General features: G+C 38.3%; 1 protein-coding gene across 1 annotated transcript in view; it reads left to right on the top strand.

Annotated features, from left to right (window-relative positions):
• The window catches only part of GRIN2A (glutamate ionotropic receptor NMDA type subunit 2A), a 181,645-nt gene extending 163,827 nt beyond the window's left edge, over positions 1 to 17,818 (top strand). Inside the window, exons 11-13 of the mRNA XM_061992919.1 lie at positions 948 to 1,135; positions 14,838 to 15,076; positions 16,028 to 17,818. Coding sequence (XP_061848903.1) covers positions 948 to 1,135; positions 14,838 to 15,076; positions 16,028 to 17,818 — 2,218 coding nt within the window. The remainder of the gene's footprint in view (positions 1 to 947; positions 1,136 to 14,837; positions 15,077 to 16,027) is intronic.
• The last annotated feature ends 3,529 nt before the right edge of the window (positions 17,819 to 21,347 follow it).

Here is a 21,347-nt window from a genome sequence, read left to right as displayed (position 1 = left end):
CATATGAATCTCTGTAGGTACAAAAGCATCCGTTCTTTGACTGAAGTCTAGTGCTGGCAAGTGATTGTCCTTCCAAAAGGCCTTCTCTTCTTGTATTTGCACTTCTGCTGGGTTCATTTGTGAAATATCCATGCACCTGTATCTTCTAACTCCTGCTTTACAGTGCTCCTTAAAAATTATCCCTATAGGGCACTGCCTTTTTACCTTCCCTTATTGATTTCATTTTGTTGTGTTCATTGTATACTTTAGAGAATGGGATTACGTTATTTTTCTAGGTAGCTGGACTGAAAGGCTTGAACTTTTCCACAAGTTCCTTAATTCCTGCTGTGCTTCAAGAACACAAATTATATGTTTGGAACTGGGATCCTTAAAGAAATATTTTTAATGTTTTTTAAGCAGCAATTTAGATGGCTGTATCAGATATACTCCAGTGCCTTTCTCTGTCTTAGCAAGGGTTTCACCTCCACCTTCATTGTTTATTTTTGGAAATGGATGTAAAAAAAGAACTTGTGTGTAAAACTGGTGAAGTCACCTTTTCAATCTCATTCAGTATTTTAAATGAGTTAATTGGCTATTGTTTCAATTCTAAGCTCTTTATTGTCATTTGCATTGGTTTTGGAGATCGTTTTGCATCTCAAGATAATTAATATTCATTTTGAGAGCAAAGATACAAAGATAACAGGGCAAGAGATTTCATAGCTTGGTTCCTCCTGCTCAGTATTTTTTAACAGCATCCCTTAAAATAGAAATGCAAAACTGTGTGTCCTACTTCCCCTCACTAAAATAGATGCCTTTTGTTAATTTTAGATACAGCAGAGCAGGATATGTATTAATGATATCAAAGAATCCATATGGTATTCAACAGGGTCCTAACATCAAGGACAAAAGAAGTCTGACAACAGCTGTCCCTAATGATTTGATTTGTAAAATGTTTTCTTTTATTTCAGGAAGTTGGATGCTTTCATCTATGATGCAGCGGTGCTGAATTACAAGGCTGGAAGAGATGAAGGCTGCAAGCTTGTCACAATAGGGAGCGGATACATCTTTGCCACTACAGGCTATGGAATAGCACTTCAGAAAGGATCACCTTGGAAGAGACAAATTGATCTGGCCCTCCTACAGTTTGTTGGAGATGGTAGGGACCAATCTTTTCTCCTTTCTTTTCTTTCTCTATGTATGCAAAGTTAATTCAGTTTTAGTGGCTCTGAGCCTTTTACTTCTGTTCTCTTACAGTCTCTAAAAAACCCCAAACAAATGCAAAACCAATGAGTGATATTATTTCTCCATGCTGAGATAGGAATTCTCTTCCACTCTGTTCTAACTCACCTCCCTGCCAAGGACATTTGCATCTATTTTCAGAAAGTGTTTTCATATCCATCACAAAGTAATGCTGGCCTCAGTGTCAGAGAACAATGTGTTTATTGTCTGTTTTTAATTCTGCCTTTGAGCAGTTCCTGAGGAGTTATCATTCAGCATGACTGTTTTGCCATTTAAAACTGTTTAGCTCAGTTCTGAACTGGTGTGAGTGATCCCTAATGGGGATTAATTAATGGGATGGATTAATTTAAGTTTAAAGAATGTTTGTGGAATTGAAGGGTGGAATTGTAGGGAGACTGGTTTTATTGGATTTCAAACAACTATTTTTCATTATAAGATAAAAATAGAAGAATTGTAGGTCCTCTTGGTACTTCTGCCTTGCAGAACAAGAAAACTCACTGCACATCTTTGCTATATTTGTAATATGTCAAAGTAATGACAGTAATAATGACTCATTCTCCACAAAGGGCTTGAACTACATTTTGATTGTAGAAATGCTTCTTTGCCACAGTGAAACTTCCAATCTTTCACGTGTGCATGCAAATTGAAAAGAAACCTCTGTTTTGACTCACTAAAATCCTCCGTCAGATTAGAATATGGTGTGTGTTACATAATCATTTTGATTTGAATGCTTTGCCTGTGTTTTTTACACAGAGGCATGTGTTAACTTCGCGTTACTCTGTCAGTGAAACACAGGGGCTTTGTTGTGCAAATATGCACTTCAGGTCAGCAGTAGCATGCCATTGAGACTAAGAATGGTAGATTTCTGTATAATGGGGCAGTTCAAATGACAAAGTGCAGGACTTTAGCATAGTAGCCTCCTGTTCCGTAAAAAACAAGACATTAATTTTCAGAACGGAGGCAGTGAGTGTGTTAGTCTTCCAGCACATGGATTTTATAATAATACTAAATGACTGGAAGAGATGTAATCATCATGACTGATGCATTTTGTCTGGTGTACATTTAGAGATACCAGTGTCATCATTATTGATCTGTTGGATTTAGAGAGGCTTATGGAAGAAACATTGCTTACTTCTGCTAATATATATGACCCATAATAGCAAGATTTCAAGCAATTACATACTCTTGTGTTAAATAGTTGCAATTGATTGGCTCAAATATTTACTTTATTTTTCTATTTGTGAATATTTTTTAATAGAATCTTTTTCTACTTGTCTATTTCTGTCAAGAAGTGTTAGGTGCTGTAGTTCTGACCCATTTTTGAATTATTTGTCCCACGCTAAAGACGAAAACGTTTCTGTAGCCTCAAGGAGGATCTGAGGTGTCTTTCTCTGTTGTGGGCCAACCCCTCTAAATGTTGCCAGAGCATTCTTTTCACCTTGCATTTTCTTCATGCTTACTCTTTTATCATTCATATCACACACATAATTTATAGAATTGCAGTAGATACAGATGGCACCCAGGTAAATGAAAACCTGTCGTGAAATGTCTGCTCCTATGTTTGTCTTGCCCAGATATTACTCCAGAAGATAACCATGAGGACTGTGAATGTTACTGTTGCATTTTTTCAGTACCTTTAGAAGGTACTCTGAAAAACCTGTGTATACTACAATGTCCATTTTTTTCTTGTAAAGGTTCTCTAGGTTTGTGCAGAAATGGTGTGTGTACTATTAAAGAGAATAGCAGTTGGACATATATGATAGATAAGAATTATTGTAGGTATATTTCATTTAGTCCCACCAATATTTGCTACCATGTGTCACAGGTTTAGATAATAATTTTCAGAAGAAAAACCAAAACAAAAAAATAACCAACCAAACAAGGGGAGAAAAATAAAAAGAACAAAAACCCCCTAAGAATGATGCTGAGGCTGAAATTTCTTCTGATTTATGAAGTACACTGCAGGTGAACTGTAACAAAACACCAAGAAATTAAATGTAAAGAGTGATTGCCTGGAACTAGCATGACCTGATTTTGTAATCTATGTCTAACTGCAGTAGTTTGATGAGTAATCTTTTTAGCTATGAACTTATATAACTCTGTTTTGGTGAATTAGAAGGAATGAACTCGGAGTTCAGATCAACATCACTTTGCTGTATCACTAAAAACCTCTTTGAAGTTATCTCGACTAAAATCAAGTATGGTTGGAGAGAAAGTTTCATCTTAGGATGATACTCCTGGGAAAGCCTCAATGGAGTCTGAATGAAGTTGTTTAAGTAAATAGGCAAACACAAATGAAGGCAAAAATACTTCTTTCAGATGTATAGCCTCGGCTGAATTTATGATTCTCTAAGCCTATAAAACAACAAAGCACCTAGTAGTATTAAATTAGGATTCACTGTACGTAATAGAACATTCATCATAGTATGGAATTATTTCAGTAAATAATTATAAATCTAAAGAGTTTCCTAACTGTAAGAAAAAAAGCCTAATGAGCTGAACAAACACAATTTCTTAGTATGACTGTTATGTTAATAAGTGGAGATAGCCTTTTGGATGATACTAGATATTTGGATAAGATCAAGTACTTTATTTAGAAGAATATCTAATCTCATCTCTCTTGCACATTTACACAATACTGAGATAGCCTTTTGAAATGTGTTTTTGAGCTTCAATTTTCCCCTGTATGAGTCTTTCTCTTGTGATTTTCTCATCTGATTTTTCCTTGTTTCATCTGTGTCATTCTCCTATATACACCAGTTCACTTACACATTGAAATGGAACTTTTTCACAGTGGATAAGAACTTTTTCCCTCTTCCTTGCTGATGTAAAACATCCAGCTAAGTATGTTTCACCATATTTCATCACTCTGTCTGTACAGGGGCATGTACGTAGCTCAGCTCATAGGAAGTTGAGATGAACATGCTTTTGTTGGTATAAGATTAATTGCTTTGGAACACTGAATCTTTTTAACATAAAGAGCTAGGAGTTGATTTTTCTTGTTTAAAGAGTATGAACGAAATGTGTTTCTGGCTTTGTACATCTTACTATCTGTACAGCATGTCTCATTATCTGCTAAAACTTCAATTAACTGTTAGCATCTGCATTTTGGTTTCAAATAGTTGATCACAAAGGTAATTAAGCACAGAGGTAGTTGTGCTTTTTTTTTGGCTTGCTGTGGTCACAAGACAAAACTTTCATTGTTTTTAACAAATAAATAAAACTGTTTCAATTGAGACACAGAAGACTGTTTCTCGGTCTTCTGTTGAGAAATAGAAGCACCCAGGAGTTCAAAAGCAACTAAAATGATACAGCTGCTGAGAAGCAGCACCATCATTTTGTTTGAATCTTCCACCTACAGTAGTGGGAATGTGTCAGAACAGAAACGTTGTGCACTGAAGAATTGCATGATACATGCTTTGATTTCTTTTATAGACCTCTGTAAGGAGCAGTGGGGCAGGCTGACATACCAGAATCCATCATATAACCCTAGCATCTCTCATCTGCTTTTTCTGTGCTAGCTTGCTATTGGTAAAGGCAGTAAAGGCTGAGGCACAGAATCTGTGTCATTTAGAAAGTCTATGACTGCTGGACTGCATTTGTGAAGGTACACGTGTTCCTCCAACCTTCAGTAGTAGAATCTTTTGTCCAGCTGTCTGAAGGCCCAGGTGTTGTTACCACTCCTCTGACTTGGGCTGCATGGTGCCATTTAAAGCAGCATGATACTTTCCTAAAACTATCCTGCAAAGTAGATTGAAAAACGTTGCTTCTGAAACTTATAGCATCATGTCTTTGGGATTTGGAGCAGAATCATTGGTGCCTAGTAGGTATGGAAAACCTTTCTTATTTCTCCTTTTCTTCCTCTCTGTCTTTTTCTCTTCTGTGTCTCTTTTTATTTTTTCATCTGTGAGCAAATGAGATTATTGAACTGCAAATGACAAAGTTGCTTTGGGATTAAGAGAGTAAAAGGGCTTCAGAGTGTGCATGGGCTGGAAAAAAAAAGACAGAAAGGAGCCTTTAGCTATGGGAGATGCTGCAGAAATAGAGAGGTAAAAGGCACATGACAACAGAAACGGATGGAAATGAGGAACAGAGAAAAGCTGAGTAAAGAGAGCAAGACTGGGGAGGAGTGGGAGAATATATCAGCCAGCTGGCCAGGTCAAGCATCTACTCGTGTGAGGTATTTATACAGTATTGTGCTACCTGCAGCTTATGAGCTCAGTTCAAACGAAGGTCTGGGAAGAGAACTCCGGGAACAGAGAGGCAGATGGCGTAGCTGTATTAAGCCCTTAACCCTTAAAGCTGCAACCTTTAAAGCAATTAGAGACACAGAGATGCAAGAAAGAAAACTGGTTTTGGTTTGAGTTTCTGCAGGGAGTATGTTATCCCCTTCCTAATAACTTTCAGTTCTGGTTAATCTTTATATGCTTTTAAGATGACTTAGTACGCTAAGAATTATTTTCCTGGGTGGATAATTGCTTCCCACTTCTTAGGGGTAATAGGTAACTGTGGAAATGAGATTTGCCCCCTTACATCTGGAAGAGGAAAGCTCTTTGCTGATTTTTTTCATGTTTTAGCATAAGCTTTCCAAATCGCTGTCTAGATTATAAGGAAGTGTAGCAGTGTGACTCACGCTGGCTTTTAAAGACCAAGAAGGAAATACGTATGTGATTATAAGGACATATTTTCGGTGCGTGCTGCTCAGGCAGAATACACCCACAATCCCAGTGATTTTCTGTTTATATATTTAGTGTCCTCCTTAAGCAGTGGGTGGAACAAATGTGACTGAGAGTGTGAGTGTATAAGTGGAGGGTGTTCGTGTAGCTGTACAAGAGTTAGAGGGATTGTAATATTGAAAGTCGTGCTTAGCAGTTCTGTTAATTCATCCTTAACTAATGGGGGCATGCCGAGTGCAGTCATTAGCTCACAATAAGTTTATTGCTGTCAGTCATCTGTGTTCTTCTTGCTATTTTTAGAGGGAAATAACTCAGAAAATAAGAGGAAGATTGTTTTGGGGGATCCAGACTGAATTTTAGAAGTTGCTGTGCTTTTATATAATCACTTCTGTGGAACATGGAGCATGGATCATATAACTAGGTCAAATTGAAATTGATGAGCTTATTGAACCAAATGCATGTTGACCCATTTGGCTTCTGACTCATCTGTTCAAGGTAAAGACCCTCCTATGTTAAGGTCTCCAAGTGCTACCACCTTTCTCCTCCATCACTTAGTGGGAGTTCTCACCAGAGTAAGTGTGAAACAATCTGTCCCTAAGTTTGAAAGCTATCCTTTGTCCTCTCTGAATAAGCAGATGATTCTGCTACTGCAGCCACAGCCTTTTGAAGTCTTTTTGCTCAACCTCTGACCAATGTGAAAGCATATATATAACCCTTTTATTCAAGATCTATAATTGGTATATATCAGATTTCTTTACTGGCACGCTGGCCTCTTAGGCTGAGCCTCAGATTAGCGCTTTGCACAGGAACCACCACCCCTTACACCGCCGATACCAGTCTGTTTCTTTTTGCACCTCCTGCTGTGTCAGATGTACTGTGATCTGCTGGGGTGACCTCCTCCTGCCCTGCACCTTGTGCAAGTCTGGGGGGTGTGTGACATGAGAAATGCATTGTCCTTAGCCACTAAATCAACAAAGGTGTTGGGCTGAAGCTCAGCTTTCTGCACTCATACAGACCATCCTTTCCTTGCTTGCCCTGTGCACGTTCCTGCAGCATATGCAGACTACACATAGATAGGAATGGCTGCTGTGTGTGAAGCAACACAGTAGAGGGGAGAATAATTTTTTCCAGATAACTCTTATTCATGCAAGGCAGTATTTTTTGGAGTCATGGAGGATGGCTTTCCAAGCAATTACTTGATGGGCCTGCTGCAGAGCCTCAGTGTAGGGGGTTGGAAATGTCTTTGTGAGATGTATCTCACAGTGGAAACCAATTGCTCATTCACACTGAAGAGAGCAGCAGCCCATTTGAGAAATATCACTGCCAGAGAAACCCCCATTAGATTATTTTTATCCTTAATTTGTTTGAGGTTTGCTCTTTCTCTTATGTTCTGCTGGCAGCTTGGTGCTGGGCTTTGGTTGCAATAAGGTGAAGGTAGAGGCTCTGAACCATCCTGAAATTGCCATTTGCGAACTGCACAGAAGGTGTTAAAAATCTTTTTACTGGATCCAGAAGGGACATGTCAAATAGGTTTCTTTTCCATTTGTGTGTGAGAATAATTAAAAAGGTTAAGATTAAGGTAAGATACCTTCTGAAAATAGTCCTCCAGGGTACCTAAGGAATTAGTTTGAGGAGCCTGTGAATCATCAGGAGCTATCTCCAGGAAACTATGACTTTTACCTACATGGTTAAAGTAAAGTAGAAAACCACCTTGTTTTTAAATAAGAAAAATAAGAACTGTGTATTTAATGCTTATAAAAATATTAAAACAAATTATTTAACAATTCAATTTGGTCCTTTGGAGGACAACAGAATCAAAGTTAAACAGTTGGATTTTCCAATTACAAATCCTTTAAAATTAATGTAATTACTGATCTGCTTGGATAACTGTTGTTGCAAAGAATGTACATAAGTGAAGCACAAGAGTAAATTCTTCACAAGGACTATTTCTGTTTCCTTCTCACTTAGTCAATGCTTTGGCTGTAATCACTGTTTATATTTTGCCCTTTATTCTTCCCTTGCTTAACTTTTATTTAATGGTTTCTTCACAAGCTTTTCTCATGTGTAGAGCTAATTGCAAAGTCATATCTCTGTCTGTTAGTATGTCTTCAATTTCCCTCCATCAAACACTGTGTCTAAACTTCTACTGCTGGTGTTTTCCCTGGGGACTCCTGAATGCAACACACCTTTTAAAAACAAAGTCTCAGGCTTCTGGCTGCTATCTTGGACTGTCATGAGTCTGTGCTTAATCTGGCTGTATTCCCAAGTCATTCTGAAACCTAGCCCAGCTTTGGCTTGCTTCCCAACAGTGAAGATCAAAGGAGGTAAATCACAGGCTTTGCTTGATTTGGGGGTTTTGTTTTTGGTTTTTTTTCTACCAGGATTAAGCTTGACCCGTAGCTGTACTGGCTGGGGCTATGCCCTTTGGTGCTTGTCAGTAGCTGTAGGGAGGAGAAGGATAAAAGTTCTGTGGCTGTGGACTTGGAGGCAGCGGGTAAAGGCAGTACCAGGCACACAGCACTTCTGATGCTTGTTGCTTGACTATTGATGTACACTCCTGGTTTTGCCATCAGGAGGATATAGAGTTAGTATCTCCATCTCTGTCACTTTCCCCCATGTTTATAACCTTAGGGAAATGTGGACAAGATGCTCAGGTGCCACTCCAGCTTCAGAGGTCCTGCTCTCCTTCCTGGAATGGGGCAGCAAGCTCACATTATTATTTGCTTTTTCAATAAGCAGCAAAGAAGGTTATCCTGGTCTGTTTGTTCTCATTTTGGATGCAATTATAAAACTTTGTGCTTGTTTATTTCTGACAAGTTTGTAACTAGGGACACACTTGAGATTTAATTTATTTTACTAATCATGAGGAAGACATCAGACAAGTGTTGAAAAACTGTTATTCCCTCTGAAAAAAAATCAAAAACCTTACCTCACACTGCTTTTCTGTAAGTACATGTGGAGAATGATGGACTATATAGGTTTGGGGGTTAATCTTTTCTATAAACAGCATTTATTTATGTTCTATAAATAACATTCATTTTCTAAATAACGTTTTCAGTACATGTGCATCTTCCTGAGTGTGTGTGTAGGTGCAGAGGTAAAAGAGGCTCAGAGAACAAAATAACACCAGTGAAATGACCCCTAAGTTAGACAGCTTTAACCATCAGCATCTCACGTCTAGCCCACCACTTGGGAAGACATCCTGTCTTTTGGAAGGGTGGTTTAATGAACAAAGCTGGGAACCAAGGGAGGATGCCAGACCTTTGCAAGTACTAGGCCTTGGAAATGAAGGGATTAAGGAGAAACCAGTAACCTCCAGAAAAGAACCCCGTAGTATTGAATCCCTAAGAGACAATGGCAGATGCTGAAAAAGGGTAACATGTTCTTCAGCTCAGAAGGGCTAACGGCAGTGAGAGCTGATGCTTTCCACAGCCTGCAAAAACTGCTGAGGGCTGCATGAGGAAAAGTGTGTAATTCTGCCCTTTGGTCTTAATCTTTTCTGTGTCTGGATAATGGTGTTTTTATTGTGAAGAAACTGTTCAGGGGACACATGGGGCAGTTTATCACTCCTTCCCAGCATGATAAAGTGTGAAATACGCTAGAGGTGTTGGGCTAGAATGTAGAAAGTACAGCACTTCTGGGATATCCAGTTGCAGTGGCCAATTGCTATGTTCCTGTGCAAATAACAGTCAGAGCAGGGAGCACCATAGCCACAGGAACAAACCCAAGAGAAATACAAAAGGACCTGACCAGTCTTTGCACTTTAACCTAAACCCACTGTAAATAGTCCTGAATTACCACTGAGAGAGATGGAATTTTGCTGTGTATTAGAGAATATTATATCGTGCTTTAAGTGAATAGCACAGAGGCTCAATACTGCTTGAAATATGCATCTTTAAAATACTTGCTTACATTAATTCTTGCACTTTAAATGAGGCACATATTTTTTAGCACATAGCACTATAGAAATGTTTAAAATACCTTAATGTAGGCATCATACACTTATTTGTAAAGATTTATTCAATATATAAAAATAAATATACCATGAACACTTTAAACAGAAAATGTTGAGGGATCAAATATATTGAAACTCTTAATTTTCTAATCTTATGCTATTGTCATGATATACTGTGTGGCTGAAATCTGCAGTTATACATTTAAACATTAATGTAGTGCACACATGAATGGAGGCAGCAAATGATTGTGGCAGTAAAAGAAATGTAATAAGTGAAAAGTGAAAAGTAAGCATTACATTTCTGTTAGTAAGTGAAAAGCCTGAAGTGAAAACAAAAAGCCTTAAAATTAATCTGATAGTTATTTATATGTAAGTTGAGCTCTCTCTACTAGAAGCTTGTACTACATTAACACTTGGTTCATTGAGGGTTGGCATTTCTATATATTGAAGTTGCTGGCTTAGCTTTCCAAATTCTATTTTCATAGTCATAGAATGGTAGGGTTGGAAGGGACTTTTAGAGATCATCTAGTTCAAGCCCCCTGCAGAAGCAGGGTCACCTAGACCAGGTCACATAGGAACATGCCCAGGCAGGTCTTGAAGATCTCCAATGGAATATTTGGAGCTCTAACTTGCTAATTAGAATTATGCACACACAGAGATGACTGAACTTTTCTATGCCCAGTACACACAAACTACTGGCCCTTCCATTTGCCAAGATGACTAGTATATGGCTATAGGTGGCATCACCCTGCACATTCACCTCACAACTTAGACTACCCAAAAGGCTTTCAAAGGATATCAACGTTCCTCCAAAGGGACTTAATTATTTTAAATAGTTTGATCTGAAGCAAAGTATAACTAGCATCAAAATTCAATGTTTGGAATGCCAGCTCCAGGCCAAGTTTGGAAGTGGCTGATTTTTATAAGGAATTAATCAAACCCCAGTTAAAAAATCCTCATACCTGAGGATTTTGTGATAAAGATATTATGTCATCTGTAAATACTGTGCCTTCTTGGATAAAATGTCATAGTCAGGAAAAGCAATAAATTAGGCATTTTTGCCAGGATCAGCTATGCTGAAGTGTTATTACTGTTAAATTAGTAACTGTTTTGTCAGTGTTTCTATGGGCATATATATATACATATATATACACACAGAGACCAGAATTACCAGCCTAATTTGTCCATTCCCAGATTATATCATTTCATAAACATGTCAATTCAATGATTCATGGTGCTTTCTGATCTATAAAATTGGGGATTGCTTTTGGGTATTAATTTGCAGTGATTTGTCTTATTGTCAGTTATGATGGAAGGGATGTTGCAACAGCAGGATCTGTGAAGCTTTGGGATGCTTTGTTCTTTGTAGCTTGCCAGGGCACTGTCATTTATATGGAATCAAAACAAGCTTGGTTGGTTTCTGTAGTGACATTTTTGGAAAGGTTAGTGGATTATCAATAGTTACTTTAGATGTACATGCCAAAGGGAAAGAAACACAGAAGAAACTAATAAAAAAAGAGGTTTCAATTCCTTTGTGAGTTTTGTTATGAATTGTAAAAGGGCATAGCAGTCAAATTAAATTGATGTTTGACAGTCTTGGGAGATGTGAATTTTCCTGTGGGAAGTAATGAGGGCTGATTGTCAGAGCTTTGGCTACTAAAGCACAAACCAGAAACATCGCTCTTTCTTTGGGCTTGGGTTCTTTTGTATAGGCTCTGTGAGCTTTATTCACAGACCTTGGGGAAGGCTTGAAAGAGAGAAGAGGGGAACACTCCATTGAGGTTTAGCAGAATAGAAGAAATCCCAATGTTCTAAGATATGGAAATGCAATAATGAACTTCAGCTAGAGTGTGTAATATCTATACTGTTGAAATTAATAATTTATTGTCCCTGGGTCCTGGATTAGACGACTTTTAAAGCTTCTGTAGGACTTTCTTCTTTGAGGATGCTCTTTAGGTATTTTGAAGGTTGAGCACTCTAATTTGAGAGAAGATACACTGCCTTTTTCAGATGCAGAGGTTCAATTCATGCCTAAACCACAAAACTAATGCCTCTACTAAAGTGCCTCAGTTCTTGTCCTTTTTACTTCGATATTTCCTTCACTGACTAGGAAATTATCCATCACAATCTTGTGCTCCACCTCCAACTCACACATCCAAATTATCTGTGGCTTGCAGCTTTTCTAATGCTCTGGCACTTTATCCTGCTCTTGTAGAGCAGGTCATTGATCTTCTAGTCTAACTTGAAGGTAGCTGAAACGTCAATATAGCTTCTAGCCACATTTTTTCCTGATCTTTACTCCAATGATGTTTGGATTATAAGAGTGAAAATATATTCCCTTACAACTGACTGAGGATTAAGGATCTGTAGCCTGGGAATTCTTCCAATTAGAAGTCATATCCTAAACTGGGAAATACACCAACTAACCAATGCTGTATTTCCTGACCCTCTATATTGCTGTACTGTATTTTTTAGAAACAGTGAAGTGTCATTAACAATAGTAATAGAATTACTCAGCTTACTATATCCCCAAGAGAGTCAAAAGGCATGTATGCATGTGCAATGCTTAAGGAAGAGCAACACAAAATGTTTCAAAATTAATATCTAATGCAATATAAAAGCCAATCTTGGCAGAAGCAATGACAGTTGTTTGCATACCTCTGTCCATGTTGGCAGTAACAGCCACTGCTAAGTGATAGTGTCCTTCATCTGAGGCCAAATCTCATCAGTGAAATAGGAATTCTAAGTGTAAGAATACACAATAGAGGGAGGAAGCAGATCTGCTTCCTTAGCTTTAAGTAAATGAAGTGTTTTAATAGCAGTAAGGATATGACATAGCCAGAACCAGAAACCAGGAATACTCTGGTTCAGGCACATTCATTTTTCTGCTGCTGCCCAGGAGGCAGGCAGCGGCAGCAGCAGAGGCCAGAGGAGGCTGCAAGAAGGAAGACTGAGTGATCCCAGGGGCCAGGAGAGAGCAGAGTGAGGTGTCCAGGGCATCATAAGAGAGAAGGCTGGTGGTACATGATGTGGGAAGGGCTTGTAGTTACTGCATCATTCAGGTCTCTGGGGGCAAACAGAAAATGGAAAGAAACAGCCAGCCAGAATAAGAGTTGTATTTGAAAGACAATGCCAGTTACAATAAAAATGAAAACCCAGAAACTTCACTGGGAAAAGGGGAATATTGTATTCCTGCAAGGATCTAGGCACTCACAATTTTCTTCTATAGAAAAGCAAGTATGAAATACAATAGTCTTTGTTAATACTGTTATCATATCATTTTTCCTCCCTTGCTGCATGTGCTTTACAGGTAAAGCTAGTCAAGATTGCCATTTCCAATATAATGTTACTGTAATCTTCAGGCATAATGCTGTGGAGATTTTACACCCAGCATTGATGATTGCCATTACTTTGCCATAAATAAAAGCATTATGGGGAAGAAAAACAGAAAGCTTTGATCAATAATGTCTTTTCTCTCTAAAGTGCTTGTAGATCAGAAACTGCATCTCTGAATCAGTTTGCCTGATTACTGAAGTGCAGCCAACTCCAAGAGGAAATGTGACTAATGACTGCTGCAGTGATGGACCAGTGCAGCATCTAGGGGCACTCAACTGCTGGATTGCTACTGCTCATGCTAGATTTTTTAACTTGCCATTTCATCTTTCTTGTTTGAATGATCCATATTTGGACGTTCCAAAACATCTTCTTGTGCTGGGAGGCTGGAGTAAAAAATATGAAAGGGATATGTGGATGGCAAAGATATGTGAATGCTAGGATTGTAACCTTATCTGGTTAGTGGCAGTTCAACATAAACAAAATAAAACAAGACACAAGAACATTAATAAATCAAGTCCCAGACACCCAAGCCACAGGGAGCAAGAGATAACAGAGACAAGAGCAGAGATCAGACATGTCAGGAGAGGTTCAGCCAGAACATTGCAACTTGCACAAAAAGGGGAAATAAGGTTATCATGGGACACAGGAAAGAACAAATTTTTTCTGGCAGATTTTAAAAGGATTATGAGAATATAAGAAGCTTGTTTTGTAATGTTTAAAGGAAGGCCAAAAGGAGGGCTCAGCATGGATCACAGAGGAACAAGTGTAGGAAAATGGAGAGGAGGGGACCTAAAAGGATCTGGTTGTGTGTCAGGATGCTCGTCTGACTGAACTCTGTGCCTGATTGCTACAACACCTTCTGTCTTTCTACTAAACATGGTTCCTAGCTGTTTTTGGTGTGGTCTTCTCTATGGTCTTTATGAGCACAGGGACAGATATGATTTGTTAGGGGACTTCTGGAAACACCCAAGGTCCAAGATAAAGGGGTGTTTAGGGTCTGGGCACAGATATTGTACAGAGTTAGCCCATGCCAGGTCTGTAAACAGTGGTGTATCTGTGATACCCATCAGTGATATCTGTGTGTTTCACCAGCAAACTTCAGTCATCATCAGTTGGGCAGCACAAGGATGATCAAACCATCTCTACTTGTGTTTGTGAGTGCCATGTGGGTGCTGCTGTGGACACTACTGTCCGTGAGGGTTTGTATGTGTATTGGCATCTCTGGAGTATACATGAGGTTGCTACTGGCAGGAGCTGCACTGGTGACACCTGCTGAACTGGGGCAGGAGAAGCATCCTGAGTCTGAGTGCATCACTTGCATCTCATGGATGGGGTGAAGGAGGAAACCCTCCAGTTTCACTCTGTAACAAGTGGTACCAGTTATAGCAAGCAGAAGAAAGTTTTACCCAAACCACAGATCCTGCTTTCTAGAGCAGCCAGCTTCCCACGTAATTTATGAAATCTGAGGACATCTGAAACTAGGGTGCTGTGAGTTGAAGTCTGCTATATTTGCAAATCCTTCATAGATAAGACTAAAGTGCTTCACAAACGAAGCATTAAATGGTGCTGTATTTTTAAACTTGCAAAGGCTTCTGAATACTGTGAGCAGTAATTTTTACATTCTAACTGGTTTGACTCCTTGCTCTCCCTAGGGGAAATGGAAGAGTTAGAAACCCTGTGGCTGACTGGGATTTGCCACAATGAGAAGAATGAAGTCATGAGCAGCCAGCTGGACATTGACAACATGGCAGGAGTGTTTTACATGCTTGCAGCGGCCATGGCACTCAGTTTAATAACCTTTGTCTGGGAGCACTTATTTTACTGGAAACTTAGATTCTGCTTCACTGGAGTCTGCTCAGATAGGCCGGGATTGTTGTTCTCAATCAGCAGGGTTAGTATTACTTTCTTTTCCCCCTTTCAGGCAACAGACAGAATAATTGCTACCTCCCTAAAACATTATCCGTTTAATTACATCTTGGACATAGACCATCACTGTGGTGCTCTAGGATAGTCAAAAACACCCAAATTGCTTTAAAATGTGCTGAAATTACCCTGTTGATGAAACTGGATTGTATTGGAACAGCATTACAAATACTCTGCTCTACTCTGTTGGGAATTGCCTAGAAAAGCATATACACTTTAACCTCTACATTTTATATATGATCTCCCAACCAACACAGGGAAAAAAAGTACTTATTTCAAAGGCAAATTCCTGAGTATTACAAGTTCACAGGGTCACAAATGTGTCAATTGAGCTCACAGGAGTGACTGAAGAGGTTGGAGTTAAAAGATAGGCTTCAGCCTTTTGCTCAAAATAAACTCACATTCAGCCTTTAGAAACAGCTGGCTTTTTTTCTTATCTACTAGGACAGGAAACAGAAAAGCTAAAAGATGATGACTAGAAGCCTTTTTATTTCCAGGAAAGTGAAGAGTACGTTAACCTCCGAGAAAATAGTCTGACTACAGGGTTGTTTAGAGAGATAGCTTAATTACTGGTTTAAAATAATAGCTGCTATTCCTGAAGGTTAGTTATATTTTGTGATGAGACAAGGGAACATCTTCTAATCTTGTTTTCTGAAATGAGCAGGAGACACCAACGTAGACCAATGGTTTGTAAAGTACTGTGAATTTTTCTCCTTTACAGTTCCAACAGATATAGCAGAAATTATTCTGCTGTATCAATGTAAGGAAATGGTAAAAAGGCTAGATATGTAGTTTCAATCTTTCTGATAATTAAATAAGCAACGTTTAGTTTTTCCTTTATTCCTTATCAAAACAAAATTGGAAGCATTTAAAATTTACACCTAGTGATTTAATTTGTTTTATTTTATTCATATTACAGGGTATTTACAGCTGCATTCATGGAGTACATATTGAAGAAAAAAAGAAGTCTCCTGACTTTACTTTGACCAATTCACAAACCAACATGTTAAAACTACTGCGAACGGCAAAAAATATGACCAATATCAATCCTTCAAGAATTAACTCCCCCAAAAGAACGTCTGATTTTATTCAGAGGGGTTCCTTGATTATGGACATGGTCATGGATAAGGGAAACTTGATATTTTCTGATAACAGATCCTTTCAGACAAAGGACAACTTTTTTGGGGACAACGTGAGTGAACTCCAGACGCTTCCTGGCAACCGACACAAGGACAATCTGAACAACTATGTTTTCCAAGGTCAGCATCCTCTCACACTGAATGAGTCCAATCCAAACACAGTAGAGGTTGCAGTAACAACAGAAGCAAAAGTGAACTCCAGACCCAGGCAGCTTTGGAGAAAATCTGTTGAATCATTACGTCAAGAATCTGTACGACAGGGACAAGGTTCTCAGAGAGAAAATGGGTCAGACGAAAACAGGCAGCTTTCAGTGAAAAGCCAAAGATACCTTCCTGAAGAGATTGTCCATTCGGATGTATCGGAGACATCAAGCCGAGTTACTTGCCATATGGAACCTGAAAACAACAACAAGCATCATAAAACCAAGGACAATTTTAAAAAAAGGACAGTAGCATCAAAATACCCAAAAGACTGTAGTGAAGTGGAACTGACATATCTGAAAACTAAACAGAGCTCTCCACGGGATAAAATCTACACAATCGATTCTGACAAGGAGCCAGGATTCCGCTTGGACACATCTCAGTACATTGAAAACATTGTCCTTCCAGAAACTGTAGAGTTTCCTGATACTTATCAAGATCATAATGACAACTACAGGAAAGCAGAACATGCTAACAGGACTCCCTTGCACAATGAAGACAGTCTTCCAAATAATGACCAGTACAAACTTTATGCAAAGCACTACACTTTAAAAGATAAAAATGCTTCCCTAGGTGACATGAATGATAGGTACAGACAGAACTCCACCCACTGCAGGAGCTGTCTTTCCAATTTGCCCACTTATGCGGGACACTATTCTAGCAGATCTCCCTATAAATGCGACGCATGCTTGCGGATGGGGAACCTCTATGATATTGAAGAAGATCAGATGCTGCAGGATACAACGAACTTATCACTTCCTGAAGAAATCTATGAGCGTACTTGGTCACAAAGTAATGCTCTGCAATATCATAAAAAGAATAAGTTGAGGATTAGCAGGCAACATTCTTTTGATAATATCGCTGATAAGTCCAGGGAAATGGATATTGGAAGACCGTCTCGTAGTATAAGCTTGAAAGAGAGAGAGAAATTTCTACAAAGTAGTCCATATGCAAGCATGTTTAGTGTTCCCTCGAGCAAACTGTTGAGCAACAAGGCCTCACTTTTAACTCATACTCTAGAGGACAGTAAGAGGAGCAAGTCCCTGTATCCTGTTCACTCAGATGATAATCCTTTTCTGCACTCGTATCGTGATGAGCAGCACTTGTCTCTTAGGCGAAGTCCAGCTGATCTTTATAAACACTCATTACCAACAAGAGGAAGAAATGATAATTATTTAAGGTCATCCATAAACTCTACAGCATCATACTGTTCCAGGGATGGTCGGATCCGTAATGACATGTACATTTCAGAGCATGTTTTGCCTTATGTTGCAAATAGGAATAGCTTGTACACAACTCCAAGGGTTTTAAATTCCTGTAGCAATAGACGTGTGTATAAGAAAATGCCTAGCATTGAATCAGATGTTTAAATTTTCCATGAACACTTTATCTATAGGGAAAAAATAGTTGCCACCATCTTAGAGGGAGAATTTATCCTTTAACAGTATCCTGCTATGGTAAATTATATGTAAACCTCTCCCTTTCCCAATGTACTTTTGTACATGAATAAGTAAACTACTATGCTCTTAACTATCCTTTCTGAAACATGTCTTGTTGAAAAGGATTAAAGAGAAAGCCATTTATGTATCCTTTATATATAAATGGCAAGCTCTACTGAAATAGCCCCAATATATGTTGGCAACTATGCTGTTTTGCATCTAATTATTTTAACTATTTTGGTTATTCTAATTTATGTTGCTAAGTATCATTCGATGTACTTTTGTCCTTAGAAATGTTTAATGATTCTTTTAGTACTGGATAAGCAATATGGTATGCATGTAATATGACACAGACAAAAGAATTAGGAATGATTTGCACAGTTTCAAAAGCAAGACTCTAAAAGAAAACAGAAAGCTAGACTTTCAAAAATATATTTTAGTTTCATAACCATTTTCAAAGCCAAATAATAATAATTTAAAACTCCCCCTCAAACCCTGGGACCTTAATAAATATAATGCAGTGTGTTAGCACAGAATTAGTATGTTCCTTCTAGACTGACAGAAAACAAATGGCAAGGCTGTAGGCCCAAACATGTGAACTGCTGTGTACCAAAAGGAAGCCCCATGGATATTGGTTAACGTTACTGTACCAATGCTTTTCTTATATTTCACATGCACTTACCATTACAAACTAAGTTCATTGAAAGGTCTGCAGTCATCTTGTCAGAAATTTCACAGCTGCCTAATCCAGAGTATATATTTTTAGATATCACTATATGGCACTTACTATGGAGCTGTGGACTTTATTAGTATCCTTGAGGCCTAACGTGTACGTAAGTTTGCATTTGCCCCTTACTGGTGATTACTCAGGGCTGTATAGTATTTCTTTTGTTCCTTCACTTCCCAAACCAAATCTCAACCCACTGTAGTTCTTTGTTCATATTGTATTGATGACATCTAATTAATTGTACGTTAATAGTATTAAAGCTGTCAATACAGTATCAAACACCGACAGCCATACGTTCAGTGTAATTAGTGAGGAGTGCAGCTCCATTTATCTGCATACACAGTGAAGGATTAACACCTTTTGAGGGACTTCTTCCTTCCAGAATATTGTGCATATTTGTTGAACATCAGACCATTTTTTTTAACCTCTCTCATCAAGTCTGTTATATGAATTGAATATATGCACACATAACCAAGGAGAAGTATTATCACTTCCTAGTATACAAAGATATTCACATAACAGGGATATTTTGTTATGTGACTTCTAGTAAAGATCAATCAGATTAATTCACAAATTAATGTCTGCTACACACTCCTCCTCACCCCTACTGGAAAAAAGAATACACACTAGATATTAACCATAAGAGAGTACGTAAGGGAAGAGAGGAAACCTGTCATGAATAGAGTGTACAGCTGTAAATTTAAACTAAAGAAGTCACCCTACCATTCCATGATTCTATGATTCTATGATAATTGCTAATATATGTAAATGCTGAAGCATTGAACAGGTGGTGCTCTCCCATTCTCCCGATACTCTGAGAGTTGCTTCAGGGTTTTTATGTAAAGGAAGTTGAGATTATTCAAGCATTGTTCCCTACATTTCACTGAAGAACAGTGAGCAGAGAAGCCATTACCACTGTGAACTGAAAAATGTGAATATTGCCCTAACTTTTCTGTAAACTGAAACTCTTTTCAATAGAATCACACCTGTCAACTGTAATTGTATTGTCTGCGTGCCAGAGGTACACAGTATGCAAGTTGTTTAATTGGGAATAGCATACTGCAGAGCACAGTTGCAAATGGGAGATGGTATAAATGATGTACAGAGATAGACAAAGTATAGCTTCTTGAATTTTGTTTACCTTTTTTTTTTTAATTAAACAGCTTTAAGCTGACTTTAACTTCCAGACAATCCAGAATAAGTATTTTGGTATTTACAAATGTATTTATATTTTCACCATGATGGTGAGGGATGATATTTTTGAAGAAATGTTGATGAGATTTGGGCTTCCAAGTCCCTGTATAGCTTCCAAAAATCTCAGTATACTTTATTATAAGTATGTTCAGAAAGCGTATCTATGGGTATCTGTACAGTGTCCAGATCAAGTACATTTTGAGTATTCTTTATTCAACATTTGATCACAATTATTGTCCGTGATTCACATGGTATGCTTTCTGCTTCCTCATTGGATGTTGTTTTTTTAAACACAAAATCCTTACTTGCCTTTAGAGAGATCCACATTTCTTAAGAATAGTTGTACGAGCTAAGCAGGGCTAGAGTGTTCATGGGATGAACCCTTCTTTTCACAATCCAAAACAAAGGCAAAGGTATTCTACTAGTCTTAGGTTTACAGGAAGGCAAATGTAAGAAAGGCATAAATACTATTTTAATGAGACTAATAAAAATATTTCAGGCAAATTTTAATTTCCAATCCAAATCGTAGTATATTAAGTATCTTGAACTAGCTGGTTTGTTTCAGCAGGTAGCAGCAGTTATTTGTTGATATCATACCAAAAACTGCCATGCAAGCCACTGAGAATTTTACCAAGTGAATTATAAATCTCAGTGGTGGTTCTTGTCTTCTGCATCAACCTAAAGCTCTCAAAATACTTGCCAGTCACTCCAAGTCTTTTGCATCACTGTCTCTACCTGACTATACAGACATAATTCAGTATACAGACAAGCACTGTATGTGAGGTTGTGGGAAGAAAAATCCCCATTTGTAACATTTTCTAAGTAACCTGTTGAGATCCAAGTGTACACATCCTAAACACAGGTGGATTTATCCTTCTGTGAAATGTACAAGCAAATTAGCTCGTAGAAATATACTGCAGTGTTTGCTTTTTCTGATTCGAGCAGATTTCTGGTGACTGTAGAGATTTATTATTATTATTAGCTGCAAACATGCAATACAACCACCTCCCCTAAACCAAAACAAATCAAAGCGACAGAGGGAAGACTTGATAATGTTGCACAGCAGTTGTTCACATGGAAATAAAAGATGCTGCCTTAAAGGAGAAAAAAATATCCAACCCAAACAAAAACCAACACAACTGCAGAAAGTAGAGGGAATGAGAATCTGCATGCATTTATTGTTTTCATCTTGGCATGTAAAAGTGAATAAAAGGGGAAGGAAAAGCTAAAGTGTAGGGATGTAGGCAAGTAGCTGGTGTGGATGCAGATATATACGTGTAAAGAAGAAGAAGCTGAGAAGTTGAAGAAAAATCTTCAACAGTAGAGCCACAAGCCACAGCTTGTGAGGCTCAGCTGTAGAGTGCGTGGAGTTCTGAATATTGCCTGAGCTTTGTTGATATATTTGCACTGACTTTCAATTAAACTGAGATCAAGACTTTCTGTATTTCCCTCTCTCTCACTCTAGCTGCTGCTATTCTTGAAGAGGAGAAAAGAATCTTCCTGCATAAGTGGCCATCCTTTCTGTACCTTTCTGGATGG

Source organism: Colius striatus, chromosome 3 (genome assembly GCF_028858725.1).
Source record: "Colius striatus isolate bColStr4 chromosome 3, bColStr4.1.hap1, whole genome shotgun sequence".
Taxonomy (NCBI): domain Eukaryota; kingdom Metazoa; phylum Chordata; class Aves; order Coliiformes; family Coliidae; genus Colius; species Colius striatus.
The sequence above is the reverse complement of the archived record's forward strand: the minus strand, read 5'-3'. Positions and strand labels throughout refer to the sequence as shown.